Source organism: Ascidia mentula, chromosome 8, assembly GCF_947561715.1.
Source record: "Ascidia mentula chromosome 8, kaAscMent1.1, whole genome shotgun sequence".
NCBI lineage: Eukaryota > Metazoa > Chordata > Ascidiacea > Phlebobranchia > Ascidiidae > Ascidia > Ascidia mentula.
The window spans coordinates 15583134-15604855 of record NC_138573.1 but is presented as its reverse complement, the minus strand read 5'-3'; the positions used below and the strand labels follow the sequence as shown (position 1 = coordinate 15604855).

At 40.1% G+C, this 21722-nt stretch overlaps 2 protein-coding genes across 3 annotated transcripts in view; both read left to right on the top strand.

Moving 5' to 3' along the window:
- Positions 1-353: 353 nt before the first annotated feature.
- LOC145911532 (uncharacterized) lies at positions 354-9737 on the top strand. Its single transcript, XM_082998916.1, has 13 exons — positions 354-494; positions 2654-2846; positions 3642-3792; positions 4244-4556; positions 4957-5202; positions 5783-6149; positions 6611-6842; positions 7195-7339; positions 7508-7600; positions 7879-8118; positions 8395-8490; positions 8775-8984; positions 9383-9737. Exons 1-13 carry the CDS (start codon positions 479-481, stop codon positions 9631-9633), a joined length of 2553 nt encoding a protein of 850 aa, XP_082855042.1. The 5' UTR covers positions 354-478; the 3' UTR covers positions 9634-9737.
- Positions 9738-10618: 881 nt separating this feature from the next.
- The window catches only part of LOC145910256 (hemicentin-1-like), a 34354-nt gene continuing 23250 nt past the window's right edge, over positions 10619-21722 (top strand). For both annotated transcript variants that reach the window (XR_014403195.1, XM_082997316.1), the window contains exons 1-25: positions 10619-10757; positions 11522-11713; positions 11907-11996; positions 12655-12801; positions 13071-13352; positions 13465-13576; positions 13924-14105; positions 14627-14738; positions 14804-14985; positions 15555-15666; positions 15812-15999; positions 16074-16185; positions 16256-16440; positions 16497-16608; positions 16671-16852; positions 17052-17163; positions 17238-17422; positions 17492-17603; positions 17661-17848; positions 18005-18116; positions 18355-18536; positions 18744-18858; positions 18915-19096; positions 19255-19366; positions 19423-19598. Coding sequence is in view for 1 of the 2 variants with exons in the window: in XM_082997316.1 (XP_082853442.1) it covers positions 10709-10757; positions 11522-11713; positions 11907-11996; positions 12655-12801; positions 13071-13352; positions 13465-13576; positions 13924-14105; positions 14627-14738; positions 14804-14985; positions 15555-15666; positions 15812-15999; positions 16074-16185; positions 16256-16440; positions 16497-16608; positions 16671-16852; positions 17052-17163; positions 17238-17422; positions 17492-17603; positions 17661-17848; positions 18005-18116; positions 18355-18536; positions 18744-18858; positions 18915-19096; positions 19255-19366; positions 19423-19598 (3715 nt within the window). In the remaining variant the exon portion in view is untranslated. The remainder of the gene's footprint in view (positions 10758-11521; positions 11714-11906; positions 11997-12654; positions 12802-13070; positions 13353-13464; positions 13577-13923; positions 14106-14626; positions 14739-14803; positions 14986-15554; positions 15667-15811; positions 16000-16073; positions 16186-16255; positions 16441-16496; positions 16609-16670; positions 16853-17051; positions 17164-17237; positions 17423-17491; positions 17604-17660; positions 17849-18004; positions 18117-18354; positions 18537-18743; positions 18859-18914; positions 19097-19254; positions 19367-19422; positions 19599-21722) is intronic.

Sequence of the window (21722 nt, the reverse complement as noted above, 5' to 3'; positions counted from 1 at the left end):
TCATGAGACCAAAACCGATTTTCTATGATCCCTCAATACAGACTGGTGAAGATGGCGAATAGTTGGTAGTGATAAAACTGTGGTTTATTGTAACGTTTATGTTAAATGGTTTCGACCTTTTTTCGCTACATTGACTTCCACTAACCCTAGAAAAGCTTCGGCACGGATTATTAAATCACTTCCGTAAAAAACGGCATTTATTTTATGTAACTGTGTTGGCTCCGTGATAAAGCGACATTCCATTCCAATGGGACAACATTGCGATTTTTTCTTTTTATAGAGAGGTGCATTTTACTTTACAAATATTGACGCAGTTTGAAACAACATCGGGTAATTAACCTTACTTTGCTCCAAGCTGACCAGGTGTATGTGGTGTGTATGACTGCAGTTAGGTGGTTCAAAATACTTCCTGCTCCGTTGGCCTTTCCTTGGAATGACTTATGAGGTCTAAAGTGATCGACAAGTTTATTGAGAAGAGATGACAAGATTAAAAGGTAAGTGGCGGTGGATTGGAAGTTTGTGTCGTTTTGTGGCGACATCAGGTTTTAGAATTGCTTCAATTGTAGAGTGAGCCATTTTTTGTTTTCTCAATCTCTATGAAAAGAATATTGCAATGGAATAAAGACCGCTACTTTCGCGACAACACATACGTAGTTTCATTAAAAAATCGCACGCCATTAAGTTTCACAGAGGATGCATGTTTAGAATCCCCTCCCCCCCTCCCCCAGTAAAACAGAAAACTGCAACAAACTTACAATAGTCTATCCAAATTCCGACAGCACATCGCCAAAACAATCTGTCGACAAAATTAATAATTATTTGCTAAAAGAGTCTTGACCTATTGAGCACATCGCCTATTCACATACCTTAAACTCGTTTCTTACCAATGAAAACAGCTGAAAAAAAGTGTTTCCAAAATATTTGCATCATGTATTTTGCGATGCGTGCTGTGATGGATGCAAACACAATCGACAACGAAAGGAAATGTGATTACAACCCGTGCTCCCACGTGGGAACAATTGAGAGCTGGGGGGATTCTGAAATTCATAAATTATTTATGCATGGTATTTTGTTCCAGCTTAAAAGATTTGTTCATTCCAACCCTTTCAGTCAAGAAATGATGTAATATTGCTTGCTTTCTGCTTGAACCGGTCATGCGTTCCGCTGCTGTTTCATAAAAGTGTAATCTACAGTGAAGGAACAACTCTTAGACATATCTGAATACGTGCTAAGACAAAAATTTACTTGGCATGATACCAATTTTCAGCAGTTGTCATAAACATGTTGATATTTTTTCATCCTGCGAATGTTGCAATATACTTGCTGTGGTGCCCTATGTAAGTACCACCTCTCAGACACATTGCCATATATGGTCCCGCAGCATTCCAATATCATGTCGTGTGTAATTGGTCCTCTTGCCATATTTGCTCTGTTGATGAAAACAAACGAATCCACGGCTAGTTGAAGGACATGAAACATTTTCCGTCCAAAGCAACCAGCGTCTGGTCCAAATATGTTTTTGAATCGAGTAGTAACTCAAATACAATTAAATTCGATTTGGATTTTTATCATGTTAAACGCAAACAGTGTACAAAGGCTGTTGTTTTTAGATCAACGTGTTTCCAGGAAATGAGATACTGATAAAAACTGAATAAAAAATTAAATGAAATTTTTTTATACTTCATGACTTGACGGAGGTTGGCTTTAATTGGTTCCCATGTCTTATATTGTGTCATTTTACGATGCACAAAACTTTGATTCAACGGCAAGTGTCAACAAGACGCTCTGTGACTACGCCTTACAAACAACCACCATAGCGTGAAATAATGGCAATAAAATAACAAGTGACGTTCCGAGATTATGAAAAACAGCGCTATCTGAATAAGAAAATACCTTGAGCCCATGGCTAAGGAGAAGCGCTGCTTTCTTGCCACAACACGGTGACGTACGCATTAAAATCAATCTTGTGTCCTCCACATGTTGATGTGATGTCAATTTAATCGTTACATGAACGTGTTGACAGACGTGTCCATTTCCTGTTTGTGTGGTCAGTTCCAACGACCATATCTGTTTTTTGAGCTGCTGCATAAAAAAGTATTACGTTTAGGGAGTATCGTCCAAGCATCGTTTTTCTGCTTCGAAACTTTTTTACTTTTTTGTCGCAATTCCTCCCAAATGAGTTGTCTTAAAATGCTGGTGTTTGGCATAACTATTTCCATTTTACATGCGTAAAAGAGCGATAATAATCAATGAGCGCTGCAGACACGTGTAAGCACTGCTTCGACAGTCACCAGCTGCACTGATGAAACCTTACAGGTCGAAACAGTGTGTACACCTGTCTGCAGCTCTCATTGATTATTATCATTTCCAAATATTTTCTCGTGGAATTCTTCGCAAGTTTCACGTTCCATGAGGTTGGGATCGATTATCGCACATTGGTTACATTTTATTTTAAACAATTGAACATTTTTGTCAATCGAGCTGCATGACATGCTACAGGTTTCGACCTTTTAAGTCTCACCAATGCAACCACTTACCACTAACCTATGTCCGGCAGGCTAACTGACCAAACTAATACAATTTTACCGGTTACTTTTAAATTACTGTCAACCCGTTAGTGGTATCAAAATTCTAAAAAATACCTCTTTTTTAGGCGTCTTTATGGTAATCGCCGTTTTCATCGTGAACGTGACCAGTAGGGAACCACTCAACCGCAACGTCACGTGTGGCGACGGAAGAGGGGAATTCCCCTTCGGCGCCCTCTGCGATGGTGTCAATGATTGCCTTGATTTTAGTGATGAGAATTACCTCGGCAAGGGATTGAAGTGCCAAATACACGGAAGCAGGTTCGTTAAATGTATCGACTGCGGTGACTTATGGCTTGGAGAAATGTGCCTGACTTCCTGGCTGCCGGAAGACGATTATGGGTTGTGAGTTAATCTTTTCCTGTAAACATATTACATCCCTGCATATTGTGGGGGTTTCTTTTCATTTGGTCACGTATCGATCGAAGTGTATTAGAATCTAATAATTAGATAACACTGTATTTAGATGGATCAAAATGTATTGTTTTTTAGCAAAGTAGAAAATATTGTATGAATGGGAACACTATTTACAGAACTGCCCATAATGCTAAGAATAAAGACGTTTTAAATAAATAAAACATGTCAATGTTTTCAACAGTATGGACCCGTCTCTTTATTCATAGAATTATATGAATATATTCTGAATTGTTTCGCATAACACAGTAATATTTCACGCAATGGCATGATTGGCAGGATCGCCCCACTGCGCAGGTCCTTGCTTGGCGATCACAGCTAACGTATCGCGATCATAAGGTTTTCGGGCTTGACAGCCCAGGCAATGCAGCCTAGCTGGATCAGCCACTTTTTTCTGACAAGTCGGAGCGAGATTTGAAAAATCAAGCTCCCGGTGAGGTTTGAACTCACGAACCTGGGCTAACCAGGCCCAACGCTCTACCAACTGAGCTACAGGAGCTCAGTGGATTCACGGAGTATATTCGAAAACCTTATGATGGTTGTTTAGCATAATGTTGAAAGTTTTATTGCCGTTGGTATCGTGTGTCGTGGATTTATCGCTTATCCAACCCAAAGCAAACATTACCTACGAAATGCTGGCAGGCGATGCGTTCTGCCCCAGGAGCTGGTGAAAGACGCGGAAACAACCTTTTGCCTGGACGCCCTTGATCGTTGCTTCGACGAGAAACAACAGCTGATCGGAAGCAATTGCTTTCGTTGCCTTGACAGCCGTCACGTGATCTCTGTCACGCAGGTAGCCAATACAGTTGCAATTCCCAGGGTCTTGGGAACTATTTGCCGAAGTAAATGGGGTACTTGAAGCAATTTGTAACGTTTATGAGTGCTTTGATCCCAGGGACATTGTTGCGAAATCAGTGTGGGAACCAATGTATTGGTTTAATCTGGGGATTTGTATTTTCCAACGCCGCCTTCATAATCGCGGGAAAATATTGCGATTGTAAATTGGAAACGTTCGTTTTTTGGAGGTGTAATATTGTGGGAACAAGATAAATAGTTTGCTGCAAGTATAATTGTCTTTTATTGTTGTTTGTTGCGTGCATGGTTTTGGTTTAAATATGAACTTACAGAAATGAATAATATAAATTGAAAAATAAATTTCCAGTGATGGATTGCGCTGATATGCATATTTAAATAAGTAACGACAAGTTGTCTTTGTGCGTCATGAATTTTATGGTTTTTGACAGGTTTGTGACGGCATAATCGATTGCGACGACATGTCGGACGAATGTCTGTGTCAAAACAACGCCCCTGTTGCCGACTCTGCCACAATCAACGTACTCAACCCTGTGTGCAGTCACCTCTGCATGGCTACCGAGACTGCTGGGGTGGGAGAAATCGGTCAGAGTTCTTGTTCGTCATGCTCCGTTGGCGAAGTCACGTGTTCACTTGAAAATGGGACTTTCCTTTGTGTGAAACCGCATCAGGTGTGCGACGGTGTGGTGGATTGCCCTGACGGAGTGGACGAGAAGTTTTGTATCCAGGAAATCTTGTGCGACAGTAAGCAGTGTTACTTATACCGGAATAGTGGCTATTGCTTTGTTCAAGTAATAAGTAATTAAACCAGTGGTTCTTAACAAGGGGTTCGTAGAGGGTTGTCAGGGGGCGCGCGGCAGCCTAAGCTCGGAATAATTACACCATGTGATCGATAAACCCCTGTTTTTAAAAAAGATGCTTTCGCATGTTACAAGATATGCATGGAAACATGCAAAATTAAGGAAGCACGTTACAGTCTGGATATACATGGTAAACAAAAACGCATTGTGACGTGTATCCCGAACATAAATAATAGTAGAAGCAGAAAAAAACATGGGGTCTGACGACACTGGCGTCATCGAAACCGTTCGGACAAAAAGTGCAAGAAATTATTCAGCTATTGCTAATTTTGCCGCTCTTTCAGATAACGAAACAGTCGCTACATCATGCGACAACTCGATCACATGCGGAGACTTCAGCGACGAGTGCGCCACCCAGTGTTGGCAAGAAATCGGCGCTTGCGACCACGTGACAGGCGAAACCTTCGCCTGTTCGATCGATGGAATTGAGCGATTGCCGTCCAACCGAGTCTGCGATCACGTGATCGATTGCCATGACAACATGACTGATGAAAAGGGATGCTCAACCTCGGATCATTTCTATTGTTGGAGTAAGAGGTGTTAACGATAACCAGGGATTAAAGTTTTTAGGATCATGAGGCAAGAACACCTAAGTCATGTAGTTAAAGAAGTACTTGCTAAATATACAAATATACATGCATGTTTGCATTTTACCAAGACAGTTCGTGTGTTTAGTAAGTGCTTCTTTTGTGTACTAGTGTTATTGAAACGGCAGTGATCGCCAGAGGTTATCGTCTGCAGGTTTTTGTAGAAATCTTCTCCCACAAAACTAGTCATATTTGTTACGTGTTTACTTTTCACAAGGGTGAAATACGTTGTTTTCGTTTCGCAAAATGACGTGGATACGGCATTTTGACTCAGCGAAAACTTCGGAGTTTACAGAGCATGACTAATTCGTTTGGTTTCCTGTTACCTTTCCACAAAAATAAGATTTTTATTGTAATAGTGTTTGCACTCCACTATACCAATCGCTGATACGTAACAAGATTTTTACTCCTATATCCCAAAATTGGTGAAAAACGTTTTGCATCGGTTAGAATTCACGCAAAAATTCCTGAGTTCACAATGGTAAAAAACTGTCTCAACCTACAACAACAACTAAATCTACAGGAGGAGATCTGCTCTTCGTCAACTGGACTCAACGTTTCGACGGCGTCCGTGACTGTGAATTCGGCAGCGACGAATGTCCCTCCCTATTCCAAAAGGGTCTCAGCACCACTTACGCCAACCACGACCAACTTGTCCGCAATCCCTTCCTCATCGTCATGGTTTGGATCCTCCTAGTTCCGGCTCTCTTTGGAAACGTCGTCGTCATTGTAGTAACGTCACAGGAGCTGTGGAAAGACCGACACGCAGATAATTTGGGAAGACTGGCGAAGTGTAACCGAACTTTCGTTCTTAACCTTGCCTTTGCCGACCTCCTGATGGGAATTTACCTTCTTATGTTGGGCGTGCTCCATGCCGTGTATCACGACAAGTGAGTTGACATTAAGGATTTAAAATTCTCTCTGCTGCTGAGTGTTAATCAAAATAGTAATTGCGTTACATTTTGATTGAATTATGTATTACGTCGGTTCCATTTCCTCAAACAAATTAAGCAGGTTTTAATGTTAAACACCCACAAACTCTCTGTTTAACAAGTAAGTGGACATGCGGAATTTATTACATTTTCCTCTCCTTGGTATATATTAAAACAGCAGTTGTGTTTTTTGGGATCAACGTGATTATTACCAAATCGCTCTGTTGCTTTCACCAAACCAAAGCACTGTTAAAATTAAAACAGCGACGAATTTACCTTTTTAATATTTTAGGATAATTTGTTCTGTAATATGTTAAATCCAAATGTCATCCAAATGCAACGGTGACCTTACGTACAATTATACGCAAAGTATGAAAAACTTGTGGTTGTTGCCCGTCTTACAGTCAGTCTCTGTTTAGTTATTGCATAAACGACCGAAGTTATCGAACGAGTCGGACCTGCACTGCTATGGGAATTCTCTCACAAGTCTCGGCGCAGACTTCCGTTTTCCTGCTCCTCCTTATGACGTCATACAGGCTCTACGGCACGCTGCATCCGTTTCGAGTCGAGGAGTCGCGTCTGATTGGCGGAGCGGCGTCGCTGGCAACTGTCTCCTGGACGACGTCGATCGTGCTCGCCTTCACCCCCCAGGTGGGTTGACACAATGTTAGGGTACAGACACATAACGAGCTGGATCAAAGCAACTTTTACCTGACCAGTGTGATTCCGAACGATGTCCCATTAGGCCTTTTACTTTTGACACGGTCAAAGAAAAATGAGCTGTCCTATTATTTGTATCACTTCAGAATACTCACTAGAAACTATGGCTTATTGCTTATGGTAGTCATTTGTAACCAAATGAAAGGCGTAAATATTAATTTTAAAGAACCTTACAACACAAATTTTTGATTTAGTATTGGTATGTGTAACATGAAAGTCATTTGTTTAAAAAGATACTCTTTGGTGTAAATTGCTAACGTGTAACTATCTCTGTATCTTTTAGGCTGGCTTTTTAAACGATTACTTCGTGGTGAGTTATTGGCTTCCTCTGCCTTTCTTTAATTACGATTTCGTCAACAAGGAACAGATGAAGAACCTGGTGCTGGGACTTTATTCAATCAACGTCAACTCGAGTTCCAACTTACCAGGTTCGCACATTCACACATTTGAGTTTAAACAACAACTCATACTGTACGTATTGTATTATTATTTATTCCCTTAAATCAGTCCAAGGTTTTGTGTTCAATTATTATGGTGTAAATCCGCATATAATAGACCCATAAGGTCCTTTGTGATTTGTATTACTTTCGTTGCAGACTTAGGCTGGAAATCTATGATCGATTACGTGAAGTCCCTCCACCTTCCCATGATACACCCGGCTTGGGGAGAGCAGTATGTAGTTCCAATAGGTAGTTACGATCTGTCGGTAGGCATGCATTCCTTAACAAACGTAGCGCGCGGTTAGAACGATATAAAAGCTAAATTACAAACGAAAAACGAAAAAAAAACGAACGATAAAGATGTTTGTATTATATGAGTTGTATTATTTTGTTCTTTTGGACGTATAAATCTCAAACTATTAGGGTGTGGGGTAGTATGTTATATTGTGCTTTTGCTTTGCCCCATTGGTTGTGAAAAATAATATTGCAAAAAAGGACCACACTGACCAAAGCGTACTTACTGCCAGGTTACTACAATCAGTACGCAATGTGCCAACCTTTCTTCTACCCCGAGGTAGGGGACACCGGGTGGATCTACATGTCTTCCATCATAATTTTTAACTTCTTGGCCTTCGTTTACATTGCGGTGGCGTACGTGGTAATATACAAGGCGTCTTCGAAGCCCATGGTGCGCAAGAGTGTTCGCAGGCGGTCGCGGCAGTGGAGAAGAGACAACAGGACGATGCAGAAGAAGATTATGTGTCTCGGTGAGATTCTTGCCTAAATTATGTGACAATACTCTGCAGTATACGTATGGTAAATACCACGTATGGTTTTACCGTTTTGAGAAACCATACTTTCGGTTTCCGATACTACCACGAGCACACGAAACCTACAGTGCCTTTCTATATTGCTCGTAAAGGGTTGTTGTTTTTCGTAAACATGTCAATATATTTAAAATTCAAAGATTCTTTGTGGATAACCTTCGTTAATCGTTGAAAGAATTTCTTGAAAACTGTTGCAATCATCCGTATTTCTTTCAGTAATGACAGATCTTGCTTGTTGGCTTCCTGTGTGCATAATATTTCTGCTGAAAATTTCTGGGTGCCACGTTCATCCCATCGTTCACGGAATAACGGGTAAGTCTTTATTTAACTGGACCAAAAATTAGCCTTTGATGGATATCAATGAAAATATAATTTAACCTGTTGTATCGTGTAACCTTTGAGTGTTATATAGAATGGCACATACAATATGTTTAATGGCTGTACCTAAACGGAAACATATCAAAACATATCAGCTAGCTTGCTTGCAAAATGAGGTTTAAATCCAAACGGGCCAAGAAAATATATTTAAAGAATTTCCTGCTCGTTTGCAGCACATAAAACTAATAACCAATTTGAAACACCATTGATTTTTGCAGGCACTGTACTGCTTCCGATCAACAGCGCAGTCAATCCTATTATATACTCCAACGCCATTACTAAACTGAGAAATCTCTTTCGCCGCAAGAGGGGCTATTTAGACAGCAATAGTAGCGATGCAAGCGACGCAGCCAAAATGGCTGTCATAAGACAAGCGTCTAAGGCTTCCTTGGACACGATTGGATCCATCAAAAGTTCATCCAGTATAGGTTTGACATGTTTGAAGTTTTTTCATTACAGAACAAAAGGTTGCTGCTCCCCACAAACGAAACGTTGACACTTGCAAATATTTTTGCCAGGAGGGCCGTCTTGAAATGATAAATATGCATCAGCATTGACTTTTTTGTTTTGTTTCCCTTTGATACACAATAGTTTTTTATTTGTGTCAATGGTAATTAAGTGAACATATCGTACGTTTCTGACGTTTGCTGAAAGCCTTTGCAGACTCAGTCTGTAGTCTGGTGCTTGCATTTTTGTGTACAACTATGTGCACCAACCCTTGAGGGAAAATTAACGACAATTTATGCATAAAACTTTAACGGCAATTTATGCATAAAACTTTAACGGCAATTTATGCATAAAACTTTAACTACGCCGTGCAACGCAGGTAATTTATTCGCTGCCGATTCCCCAAGCTCACGACGGGGCAAGAACAGCAGCGCCGCCATGCGGAAAAAAAAGTCCAATGGCTTCGTGCGAGCACGAGTGACTTTTGCTACCTCTTCAAAGGACGACCACGTGGAATCCGAAAGCGTGCTCGAACTCGAAGTAAAAACCCAATGCAAAGAAAACGTTTCTTGTGCTGTGGAGCCAACCCTGCTGCGATCGTCGCCACTAATGAAAGAAACCATTATTTAAATATTTTTTCGTTTTGCGTTGTCGTGAAAAGAGTGAGTTTATTTAAATCTGTTTTTTTTCGATATGCGAAGCGTTTGGAAACGAATGCACTTCCAACTACACTGTCTGCGGTATGTTAGTGAAAACTTAAAGATATTCTAAATCTGGAGCAGAAGCTCCTCGCAATGACCCGACGGAAGCCTCACTAATGGTTGGCGAAATGTTGATGTAAGACGACCAACAATTAGGATTTGCATGCAACAGAAACAACCATGGTTTTACAAAAGATCAACATTTTTACACGCTTCTTAATATTTCATGGCAACGTATAGCGACCTTGAAATAATCCTATACCATTGCGCGTAGGCTTTCCAGTTGAGCAGAATTTCATGTCGTCCATGACGAGCGTTCATGTTCCAAACATATCGTTCTTTTGTTCTTTTTAACAACAAAGATATTGCGACAAGTATTTAAAACCATGTTTGCGTCGCTTACGATTCAAATGATAAATGTTTGACAATCTTTTTAAAAAGGTATAGCGGGCTTGTGGGCAATGCCTGAGTATTGTATTCACGTGGGCAACACAATGAATGCTAGAATTCCATTCAGCATGCAAGAATTCCATTCAGCACATCGCAATGTAGGTTTTGAACTTTAATTGGGAAAGTTAACAGTGGTCGGGTTTATGCCATGCAGCATACCATCAATATCACTCAAAGGTAGGCCGAAAAGCTTGTGACAAATTCAACTGCGTGCTGAAAAAAAACGTTTGGTTGTTGGGATTGAACACATTTATATGGCGTTTCGCTTTCCTCTCAGTAGCATGAAACCGAAACAAAGTATACCATTGAAGAGTGTGGGCGGATTATCATCAGGTGGGGGGTCGGCAATGGATGGAATGGACGCGCGATGTCATGTGAAGTGTGTTGTACCGCGCATGTGAATGGCAGTATACTTGGATATAATTTCAAAACGCGCTCAGTGAATACGGACGACTCTTTGCGAGATCGAAACATCAGTTTTGCATGCAGTGGTCACACGAAGGTGAGGCAGCGAAGCTACGGCATGTAGAATAGTTTAGGTAATTGTTTTCAAGATGAAGCTACATCAAGCAGTTGTTATTGTCTTATGTTTGTTTTATAACCGTAAGTACCACCGACTAATGTCATATGGTTAAAAATACTGTATAATTTTGCAAAACTAAAAGAATGAACTTTCAACTTCTTATGAAAAGGGTTTTGCAATAAAATTGTGAAAGTAATGAAGCCGTGACAAAAACAACTTTGACTTTGAAGTCTTAAGCAGTTCAAAATCGACAAAGGCTTACTTCGAAAACGTGATTCTAACACAAGTGTTGGTCGGGCCTGCAAAACGACGCATACTAAACAAGTTCAAATAAACGGCAGTGGTTGGAGTTAAAACATATACTTCTCAATCAAACTTTCGAGGTTTGGTGCGGTGCACCGAAACCTTTTTACCGTGACGTCACTCTCACAAGGGTTAAAATTACGCAGTACACCCCAAGTCAATCTGTAAGAGCTATGAAATCAGAATATAATTTCGAAGTCGTACAAATGCAGTCTAACCATAGCGTCTGGACTAGCTTTAGCGAGTATTCAGCTATTGTAACAGCAAATATTTGTAAAAATACAAAGATAGTAAGGTTTTTGAAAAAATTGTCTGGTTAAGGTCATAACTGGAATCGTCTAGCAGCACTTAGAGTGCGGAGGAATCCAGTTGTGACCACGGCAGCACTTAGATTGCGGAGCTCTGATTTGGTGTCACAGATAAAATATTACGAAGGAGGAAATACAGCGGCTTGTCTGTTGCGCTATTAATACACAATTGTTGACCGGACCTGACACAAGGCTATATTACGGATAAAAGTAACAAAAATTTTGCTGTACAGGTGCGGCTGGCAACCAGTGTGTCGGGCGTTTCTTCGTTGTATCGGAGTTTAGCGATCAGAAGAACTGGGATGACGCAAACGCACAATGTGCCGCCAACAACAAAAACGGTTCCTTGGCTGTCATACTTGATGCCGATACTCACAACTATCTTGTCACAGAAGCTGGGAGCAATTTGGGAGGCGAAAATGTTTGTGAGTTTCAGTTCAACTTAATATGAAATGCTGTAAGCATGGTGAAATATTTTCTCCCCGTATAAATGAGCATAATTAAAACAACAGTGTGTAAGGGTTATAATAATTTTGCCTTGAAAACTACAAATCAGTGTAAAGTTTTAAGGTGTGAAATCGACTGTAGTCTGTCCCTAATATTTTGACTTTATCGCAGTTGCTTGGATTGGAAGCAAAAGAGGAACCAATGACCTTAGTTTTCAGTGGCTCGATGGGACGGTGTTTGCAACTCGGACATCGACCCTCGGTATTACCGAAAAAAAATACAAGGCAATGTATACCAAGCCTGGTCAACTCGATACATGTCAATATTGTTACCACCTCGCTCAGATTATAGTTTGTATATTCAACATTTTGCTTGTAACGGTTATTTAGTATGGATGGGCCGGACCGAAATCGAATATCGACACAGAATGTGAATATTGCTTCAAATCCTTGATTTTATTTTAATTCGAATCCTGATTATGTTTTACTTAAATTAAAGCATCGACATTTGGAAGCGTTGAGATTTATACACAAAATTAAACGCAGCAAACACCGACAAATTTAACGCATAAATAACGACATCAGAACAAAATTATGTTGCTATCCATTTTTTACAACCAATATGTAATTTATGACCTCATACAATATTCGGATTCGGATTCGGTCCGGATTCGGCCGAAAATTTGGTAAGGTATTCCGGTTCGGCCGAATCCGAATCTTTTTTGTTTTGGCACATCCCTAGTATGTAATACAAGACCCCGGAAGACTTTCACAACCAATATGTAATTTAGGACGTCATATAATATTCGTTTTCGGATTCGGTCTGGATTCGGCCGTAGAAAATTTAGCATAGAAAATTTTATCCATGGTTATAAAACTGTAATTCAAGACTAGGACTAAAGCATAACTGTTGACTTAAGATACTTGGACAAGCGTAGGATATGCAGCATGGTGGAGGGGGTCGCTTGGAAGTGGTTTATGTCTTCGGCTTATAAAGGAGGAGGGTATATGGGGATGGTTTACTTTCTCTTGCAGCACTTCACACCATTACATTTGCGAATACCGTGGTAAGCATTTCCATATTCGCGTGTGCTGTACATAGGATGAAATCCACAAGTTTTCAAATGGCTACAACCACAATCTGTTAGTATCGATGTCAAATAAATGCTAATACGGCAATATTCCGTGAAAAGTAGGCTACATATACTGCTAATCTAACAAAAAATCATTGTGAAAGAAAATTAAATTCAAATCAACCGCATAACGCTTCCTGTCGATACCGGATTTCTGGACGAACTTTTTCCCACAAGCAATACGATATCGATTTCATTTCTAGATCACCGTACCATCACATTTTCTCAAACAAGTTACTCTTCTTTGATCGGCGGCGCAATCACAATAACAGGAACAATTTCTGGACTTCAAACCGAGCCTCTTAACATCTACGCAACTTACAACAACAATCAACACGTCCTCCTCGCAAATTCATACACAGGGGATAGGTTTACCTACACAATTAGTAGTGTGACACCATCGCATTTTGGAGACATCGATATCAATATCGCCGGAACGACCTCCGGTTGTACCGCTGTGGCAAGCGTGCCTTTAAACATTATAGGTAAGGCGATACGCCCTTTATGACGTAGAAAACAACTACCAATGGTCCTCTTCTGACCTTCACATATTGTTCAATACATTTACTGTGTATCAAAAATAAACGAAACATTCAGATACCCTAGACATCACCTTGGACAGAAGTGAAATCGTCGCAACTGTTGGAACAGAACAAATAGTCAAATGCGTGGTAATCGGATATTCCAACCCTTTAGTTCGATGGTTCAGGTTAGTAGGTGCTGTAACGATTATCTTTCTCAAGGCTCGCAGAACCTGGTTAAAACCAGTAGGGTATACATGCTTTAATAAAAACCAAAAAACCACCAACAGGTGGTTCACATAACGAGTGTCTCACATTACTGCTACGCGTACATAGTCAACATATTAGCGGACGCTAGAGGCGATAAGGAGATCACGATAAAAATATGCAACTGATTTTAATGATAAAGTTTGTTGAATGGAAAAACCCGTTTTTCGCCACACGACAGATAGTGTTATATATTGTAAACAGCAGTCTGAGAAACTAAAGCGTAGTAAAACATGCAACAAATGGACGTTGTTTGTATTTTTCGCAGAAACGGGGTTTCCGTCCCATCAAATGGTCGGATTCGACAAATGTCAAACCAGCTACACAGTTTCGCCACTGAAGCTGACCTGCATATAAACATCGCTGACGCGACCGAAACGGGGCCTTACGTTTGCGAGGCAGTAAATTGGAATGGAGGAGGGGAGAGGACAAGAACATTACAAGTTGAAGGTGACTTTAGACGAACCGTCGCACACTTCTGAGAAATGTTCGAATATAGGAACACTAATAACGGACTTGCTTATTATTCTGAGAATAGAGAGATTGTCCCATTTTTAAACCGATGATGTCATAAGGTTTCGCCGAAACGTTCTAAATAAATAAAACATGCTATTGTTGTCAGCACGTTGGGCCAGTCTTTATAAATCTATACTGAACTAATGAACACAGTAATCTCGTCCTCCGACAGACATGAACTAAAGGAGAATGTTTAACAATAGAAATCGTCGTTTGCGGTGTTGAATGGTAGTGGTGTGTGGGGCGCCACCTGGAGGAAACATCACAAAAAAAACGAAACAAATTCATTAAGTTTATATGACCTAAAAACTCTTTCCTTCAGCACCTTGCCAAAAACAAAAGAACGATACTAATTTTGTGCATTAAAAGTTCCCTACAGAAGTTTCAAAAGTTTGGTCATTTCTCGATCTAATTTTTTATTGTGCTGTAGTTGAATACTGTTTATCACTGTTAAGTGCCGGTAGAAGTAACGACCATCAATTCGACCATTATCGCCAACTACAACCAACCACTCTTTGTTATCTGCACCTCGTCTGGAAACCCGACTCCAACTCTTACATGGGAAAGGTAACATAAAACAAAGCAAACTTTCTGTTTGCGTCGCCATTTCAACACCTACTTAAAAATAATAGGGACGGTTCAACAGTGACCTCTGACCCATCCTCCCCAGTTTACCAGACAATCTCCGAAGTTTCACAATTTCAAATGCAAGCTCTCCTACATTTCAATATAAATGACGTTGCTCAAACTGGACTGTATGAGTGTTTTGGAAGCAACGTCCACGGAACCATCAGCCAAACCCTGGTAGTGTATGGTGAGTATGTGTGTTTTAACAGCCTTAAACCGAAAAAATGCATTGCAAAATTGACCCACGTTGCGCACAACTTCATTTTAAAGTTAATAATTTTTGAAAAAATTTTTATCACCGACAATTAGTGCCGGATTATCCATAAGGCAAACAGGGTACATGACTTAAAGCCAGCCAAAAATCCAGGCCTGAATAACTTGACGTAAGTTCAAGGTTAAGGAAATCTAAAGGTAAAGAAGTAGTCTTCGAATCTTAAGTTAATTCCGTCACAAACCTGTCATTTGTTAAAATTGTCGGTGTGCTCTAGTGTTTCCCCCTTATTCTGGTGGACACAATGTACAGTATGTGTATTTTGAGGCCACCTGTCACAATTTGTCTTCCGATACCAGCTCTGCCGATGATAACGCCTGCTGAAGATTAGGTCTAATATTTTTGGTGAAATATTCGATATTGTTTAAAAATTTTACAACCTGCGTTAAAACGACACACTCTAACATTATATACACACCCAACATCGCGTTTGTTCTCCTCTCGCCTCTTCAATGTAATTTCGATTATTTATCATTCTGTCACAGTGCCAGCAATGATCACGCTGTCAAGAACGGAAGTTACAGCAGAGCAAGGAGTCGAAGAAACGGTTAATTGCATATCAGACGGAAACCCCCGACCCATTGTCAACTGGTACAGGTGATGATCCACATATTAATTAATTTGCAAACAAATCGGTAGCAGTTCTTACAACTAAAGCATACTCAATGGTATTGCCGATGTGCAACTACTTTTTGAAAAAAAATGTTTTATTTTTAAAGATGGTGTATTTTATTGTTTTCAGAGACAATATCATGGTGGCCTACACGAACACATCTCAAATCCACCAACAAATGCAATCACAAAGCACATACCAAACCACAAACAGCTTAAACTTGACAGTCAATAGCCCCAGTGACTACGGTGTCTATGAATGCCGCGTACAGAACAACTTAGCGGGCCCCGAGATGAGGGCAGAAATCAACGTAATACGTAAGCAAGACCCTGAAGTTACAACTTGAGACTCCGGTGTTGGTGTAACATTTGAATTATATGTTTTTCGTTAGATGGTCCAAACATCAGTCTTACAAGGACAGAAGTGACAGTGGAAGACGCGGAAGCCGGCTTCGTCGACTGCACCTCGTTCGGACTTCCAAAACCCAACGTTGTTTGGAAAAAGTACAACTTGTCTAACTTCACGGATGGTTAGTGAGATTAGAAACGCTTAAAATTTGTGTTTCCAAAATAGAAACGGAATTATCATCGGCGGTGAAGCAAATGCAAGTGTCTACACGAGTTTGGCGGATGAGAGCACAGTGTCCAAGAAAATCAGATTGCATTATAGAATTCAAAATGTGGAAGACGCAGGGAATTACGTTTGCGAAGCCACCACTGATATCGGGGCAATCGTGAGAAGGACGCTGCAGATAAAAGGTGATCTCTAATCTTTCTGTGTTTCGTGATATTTAGTTAATTTCTGTTGCTTCCAGTTCCTGTTAGCATCACCCTTTCCGAATCAAACAGAACCACGCTAATTCCCAACAGTCTCTTAATCACGTGCGAAGCTCAAGGATTTGACAAGCCTGATACCATGTGGTCAAGGTATATTAGTATATGTTTTAGTATCCCGGGCGAAAATATGCAAAAAAGGAATTATGCTTTAGAAACAATGTCACAGTCTCCACCGACCAATCAAATGCAATTCATCAAGAACAATCAAGCACTGGGGATTATCAGTCATCTTCTGAGCTTCGTGTCAACTTGACTCGCATCGAAGAAGCAGGAGATTACGAATGCGAAGCATCGAATAGCGTCGGCGCTGTGAAGGCAACCTACACATTACTCGGTACACTGAATACAAATCTTGATCTAATCCAAATTGTTATTATGCCCATTGCATACGAATTTGCACATTGACTTGTTTCAGTGTTAATATGTGCGTGCCTATAATTTCTACTGTATATGGTAATGGAGATATCAACAACAATAAATAAACAAATAATATTACAGTGTCAGTTTCACATAGATTTTCTTTTTTGCTTCAGTAACAACAAACATCACATTATCAACACCTGAGATTATGGTAGAAAACATGCAAAGTTACGACGTTAATTGTACCTCTTTCGGGAATCCGATACCCACCTTGCAGTGGAAAAAGTATTTTTTTTTCATAACAGAACCAATTGGTCCGTACATTTTTTTGATACTTTTTCTCATATTTTTCCACGCAGAAATGGCCTGAACATCGATGCAGTGGCGTCTAACAGCATTTTCACTACTCTCGTTGAAGAAGGAAATTTCGCACGAACTCTACAACTCAGTTTAGTTGTAACAAAAGCTGAAGAACTTGGGTTGTACGTTTGTGAAACCACAAACGACAACGTGACTTTCAAAAACAGTACATTGGTGGTGAAACGTGGGTTGAGAATACAATTATTTTAAATTTATTGGACGTTTTTATACCCATCATCATCTGTTATCACAGAGATGGTATATTTAAACCTTTTAAGAACTGCGCGCGCCTTCAACGTTTCAACAGAATTGAACAACACCTGCGAAGGCAGAGGATTTCCTACAAGGAACGTTACATGGAAACGGTACAAATGCGGTTTTTACGAGTTTTAACATACAGAATCACTTTTTTCTATGATTAGAAACGGTTCCGAGGTCAGTTTCGTGACCACGGAGTCGGTGTACCAGATGCAATCATCCGTTAGCGATTTTGTCACCGAATCAACATTACGTTTCAGTTCGTTGCGAATTGAAGACGGGGGCCAATATATTTGTGAAGCCGCAACCTATGAAAATGAAACTGCTGTCAGGGAGAATTTTTCCGTGATTGGTAAAGTTGTTAAACTTCACCTAGCGTTGGTTGGCGCATATGCTGGGTTGTTTTGTTGCAAGCATTTTGTTACCGATTCCTGCTGCGTGTAAATTAAGCTTTTATTAAGCATACAGGGCTCAACGCAAAAAGTGATGTCACGATGCTTTTTTGTAGTTGCCGCCGATATATCACTTACAACGGAGGTAATAAATGCCCTCGCTTCAGAAATCTACGATGTTGATTGCATTGCTTCTGGAAATCCTCGCCCACATGTTACCTGGCTCAAGTAAGTTTGAAAATATAAGGATTAGACAGGGTTGCCGGAAATGTTCGGAATTTGGTGCTAAAATCCGCTTTTAGGGAATAGGGCAAAAAATGCCTGTGAATCAAGGTAACTCGTCGACACTTTACATAATTTGGGGTTTCTGAGCCCCCAAACTGCACCTGTCTGACAAACTCTGTCCGACATTGCGTGGTATGACTGACTAACGGCTCCTTGCAAGTCAAAATGGATCATTTTACAGAAACGGACAAGTGGTCAAAGGATCCTATCCCAACATTAACGTAAGTATCATCGATGAGAGAGATTATTCACAAACACTCCGACTCTCTTTGCTCATTGAAAATGTTGAAGATTCAGGAATTTATATTTGTCAAGCAACAAATGACAACGAGACGATCATTCAAGGCCGGGTCGCTGTAAAAAGTACGTTTTTACAGTTTTACAATTATGGATGTCCTGGGTTCAAATCCCGGTGTGTCCAAAAAACGTCTATTTGTTGGTACGATCGAATCAATATGTCTTTACATTTTTCCACCGGTTGCTAATAGTAGATAGTGAATAATAAAATAATAGCCTATCGATAACTTTCGTTGTCTTCAAAAAAGGCTTTTATTATACATTTTATTTCAGTACCAGTCAATATTTCTCTGTCGGAATCTAACAAATCAACAGAAATTCCCAGCTACGCGGAAATCACATGTAATGCAAATGGTTATCCACCGCCTAATAGTGTTAATTGGACGAGGTATTCCTGAGAATGTTGTAACCTTCGGTCACCAAAGCTAACAACTGACATTCTAGAAACGGCGATGTCATCACCACCAACCCGACAAGCTTAATATACCAAAACACTACAATTGTTGATCCACGGCCATTTATCACAAACCTGCATATAAACTTAACACGCTTAGAAGATGCTGGAGAGTACGTTTGCGAAGCTGGAAACAACCAAATTGCAGTAAAAGCAACGTTCAGTTTAGCAGGTCATACTAAGTTCGATAGAGATACTGATAAAAAATAAAAAAACGTTCAGTTCAGGCTGGTGGGAATGGCGTATTTCGACGACACTCAAATTCTTTATACGGATATTTATGTTGTAATGGTAATTGTGATTGTTGTCTAACGTGGGTCCTTTTCGCAGTCACACCCAGCATCAATCTGTCAGATAAGGAAATTATTGTGGTGAATTTGGTAACGTACGAAGTCAATTGTACTTCTGTTGGAAATCCAAGACCATCTGTTTCGTGGAAGAGGTGGTCGCAAAGGCAATTTAAATCTCGAGAATTTATAACATGTTTTTTTCATGTAGGAACGGGACAGCGGTTGTTATGCCATCAGGCGTTAGCACAAGTTTGATTGCTGAGGGAAATTACTTTCAAACAGTTCGTCTGACTCTCCTGATTACAAATATCAGCCAACTTGGAATTTTTATTTGCGAAGCAACAAACGGGAATACAATAGTTACCTCAGCTTTGCAAGTTAAACGTAAGCCCTTTAATACGCTAACGAACATCGACAAAGGTATTTGCATACCAAAATACTATTTGCAGAACTTGTTAAAGTAATGTTGTCGGAAACTTCTCGAATATCAACAATACCAAACAGTTTTACGATCACCTGCACAGCAGAAGGTTTTCCGCAAGCTAACGTCACCTGGAAAAGGTCAGTAATGACAGAGATAAATCAGCAGTTAGTTACTGCATGCCTAAATGACGAAACTTTTAGAAATGGCGTAACGATCGCGACATCACCCACTGACCCGATTTACCAGAAGCAAACCAACGACAACGAGTTTGTGTCCGTAACTGAACTGAACATCAACATCTCACAAATCGAAGAGACTGGCCAATACGTTTGTGAAGCAACAAACTTTGCCACTGGCCCGACTGTCACACGCACGTTTTCCTTAGGAGGTGAAGTCAAATTGATTTACACTCCTATGAACTTAATTTTACTTGTTTTTCTTTAATGACCAAACATATTTTGCAGCATAATTTAAAACCGTATTCCAGTGAGTTAGGTCGTGTTTTAAACGTACTGATCTAGGGAAGATACATCGTTGGTCACTCAGACTTAATGGGTCTAAATGTCTCAATACCATCACTTTACTGTTACAAACATTTATATTTTAGTGCAGCTGGTGTGACTTTCAGACAACTTTGCTGGCCATAGTGTTTGCACCTTGTTTTCTCCGCACCTAGTTTGGTGCCCAACGGATGACGGTGATTGTATAGTCACCACAAAGTGGAAGTCTTTGCTTGGCCGTTTGGTCAGCAAAGTCGTCTGATAGTCACACCAGCTGCACTGATGAGAACTTTTGGGTCGAAACAGTGGCCATCTGTCTTCAGCTTACACAATTCATACTATTGGTTCCACTTTATTTTTTAGTATCACCCAACGTAACTTTATCGACAAATGAAATATTTTCCCAACCTGGGCAAAGCTTCCAAATCGACTGCACATCATTTGCCCATCCCAAACCAGACATATTATGGACGAGGTATTTTCTGTTTAAATTTGTGTGTGCATCGTGCGTATTGAATTCTGAAAGGTATTTTTATACTGTAGAAACGGGCACACAATTGATAACTCCAGCACATCAACAAATAGTTACACGAGCTTGGTGTTGGAAACAAACTTTTCACGGACTCTCCGACTCCACCTTATGGTCGAAAGTGTTGCGGATGCTGGAATTTACTGTTGTGTGGTTATCTATAACAATATGACGTACCGAGAGGAAGAGTTGTACGTAAATGGTAAAACTTGTATATTTGTCAAAATATGAACTATTTGGGTTCAAAATACTTGGAGTTAATGAGTCTGAATAAGAAAGCCAAAGCTAATATGCTATTGATCATTTAAAGTAATTTAATAAACGTTTCGAACTCTAACTGCGGGTCTATAGTACTGATGATGAACCCAGTTAGAGTTCGAAACGTTTATTAACTTACTTAAGTATGTACTATTCAGTCACACGTTGATTTCCAGCTCCTGTGAACATCTCGCTTTCACAAACCTCCGAGGTCACCACGATTCCTGACAATCTGACGATTACCTGCGAAGCTGAAGGATATCCCCTACCCTCAGTCACGTGGATCAAGTAAAAAAAACAAATTCGATTCAACGCAGTTGCAGATATTGTGCAACTATAATATTTTAGTTGGGTGCAAAATAAACGTTGATATTTATAATTTTAAATAAAAAAGCCAAAGCTAAGATGCTGTTGATCATTTTCAGTAAACGTTTCGCATCTATACTTGGTTCATTGCATCAGTACTATAACAGCAGGTTGCAGAAAAGCGTCGAGTTAATAAGGGACTAAAAAGCAGAAGGGAAACAGCAGCATATTTCATTTGCAGGAATGACTCCGAAGTAAACTTGTTTTCAACCAGTGGGATTTACCAAGTACAAATAACCGACGGACAATTTAAAACCTCATCCACTTTGTTTATCAATTTACGGCACTTAGACGAAGCTGGAACGTACAGATGCAAGGCTGAAAATTACGTCGTCAAAGAAGCATCGTTCAGTATATCGGGTATGAAGTGGCAAGTTCCACTTTTTCAGTGCAGGAAAAGTTTGACAACGTTATCAACAGAAAAAATCACG

What these genes read in the sequence shown, in the direction of transcription:
- LOC145911532 (XM_082998916.1), top strand. An exon ending in TGCCAAATACACGGAAGCAG is followed by an intron (nt 2,847 to 3,641) that starts GTTCGTTAAATG and finishes AAATGCTGGCAG; the next exon opens with GCGATGCGTTCTGCCCCAGG. An exon ending in TGCTCGCCTTCACCCCCCAG is followed by an intron (nt 6,843 to 7,194) that starts GTGGGTTGACAC and finishes TGTATCTTTTAG; the next exon opens with GCTGGCTTTTTAAACGATTA.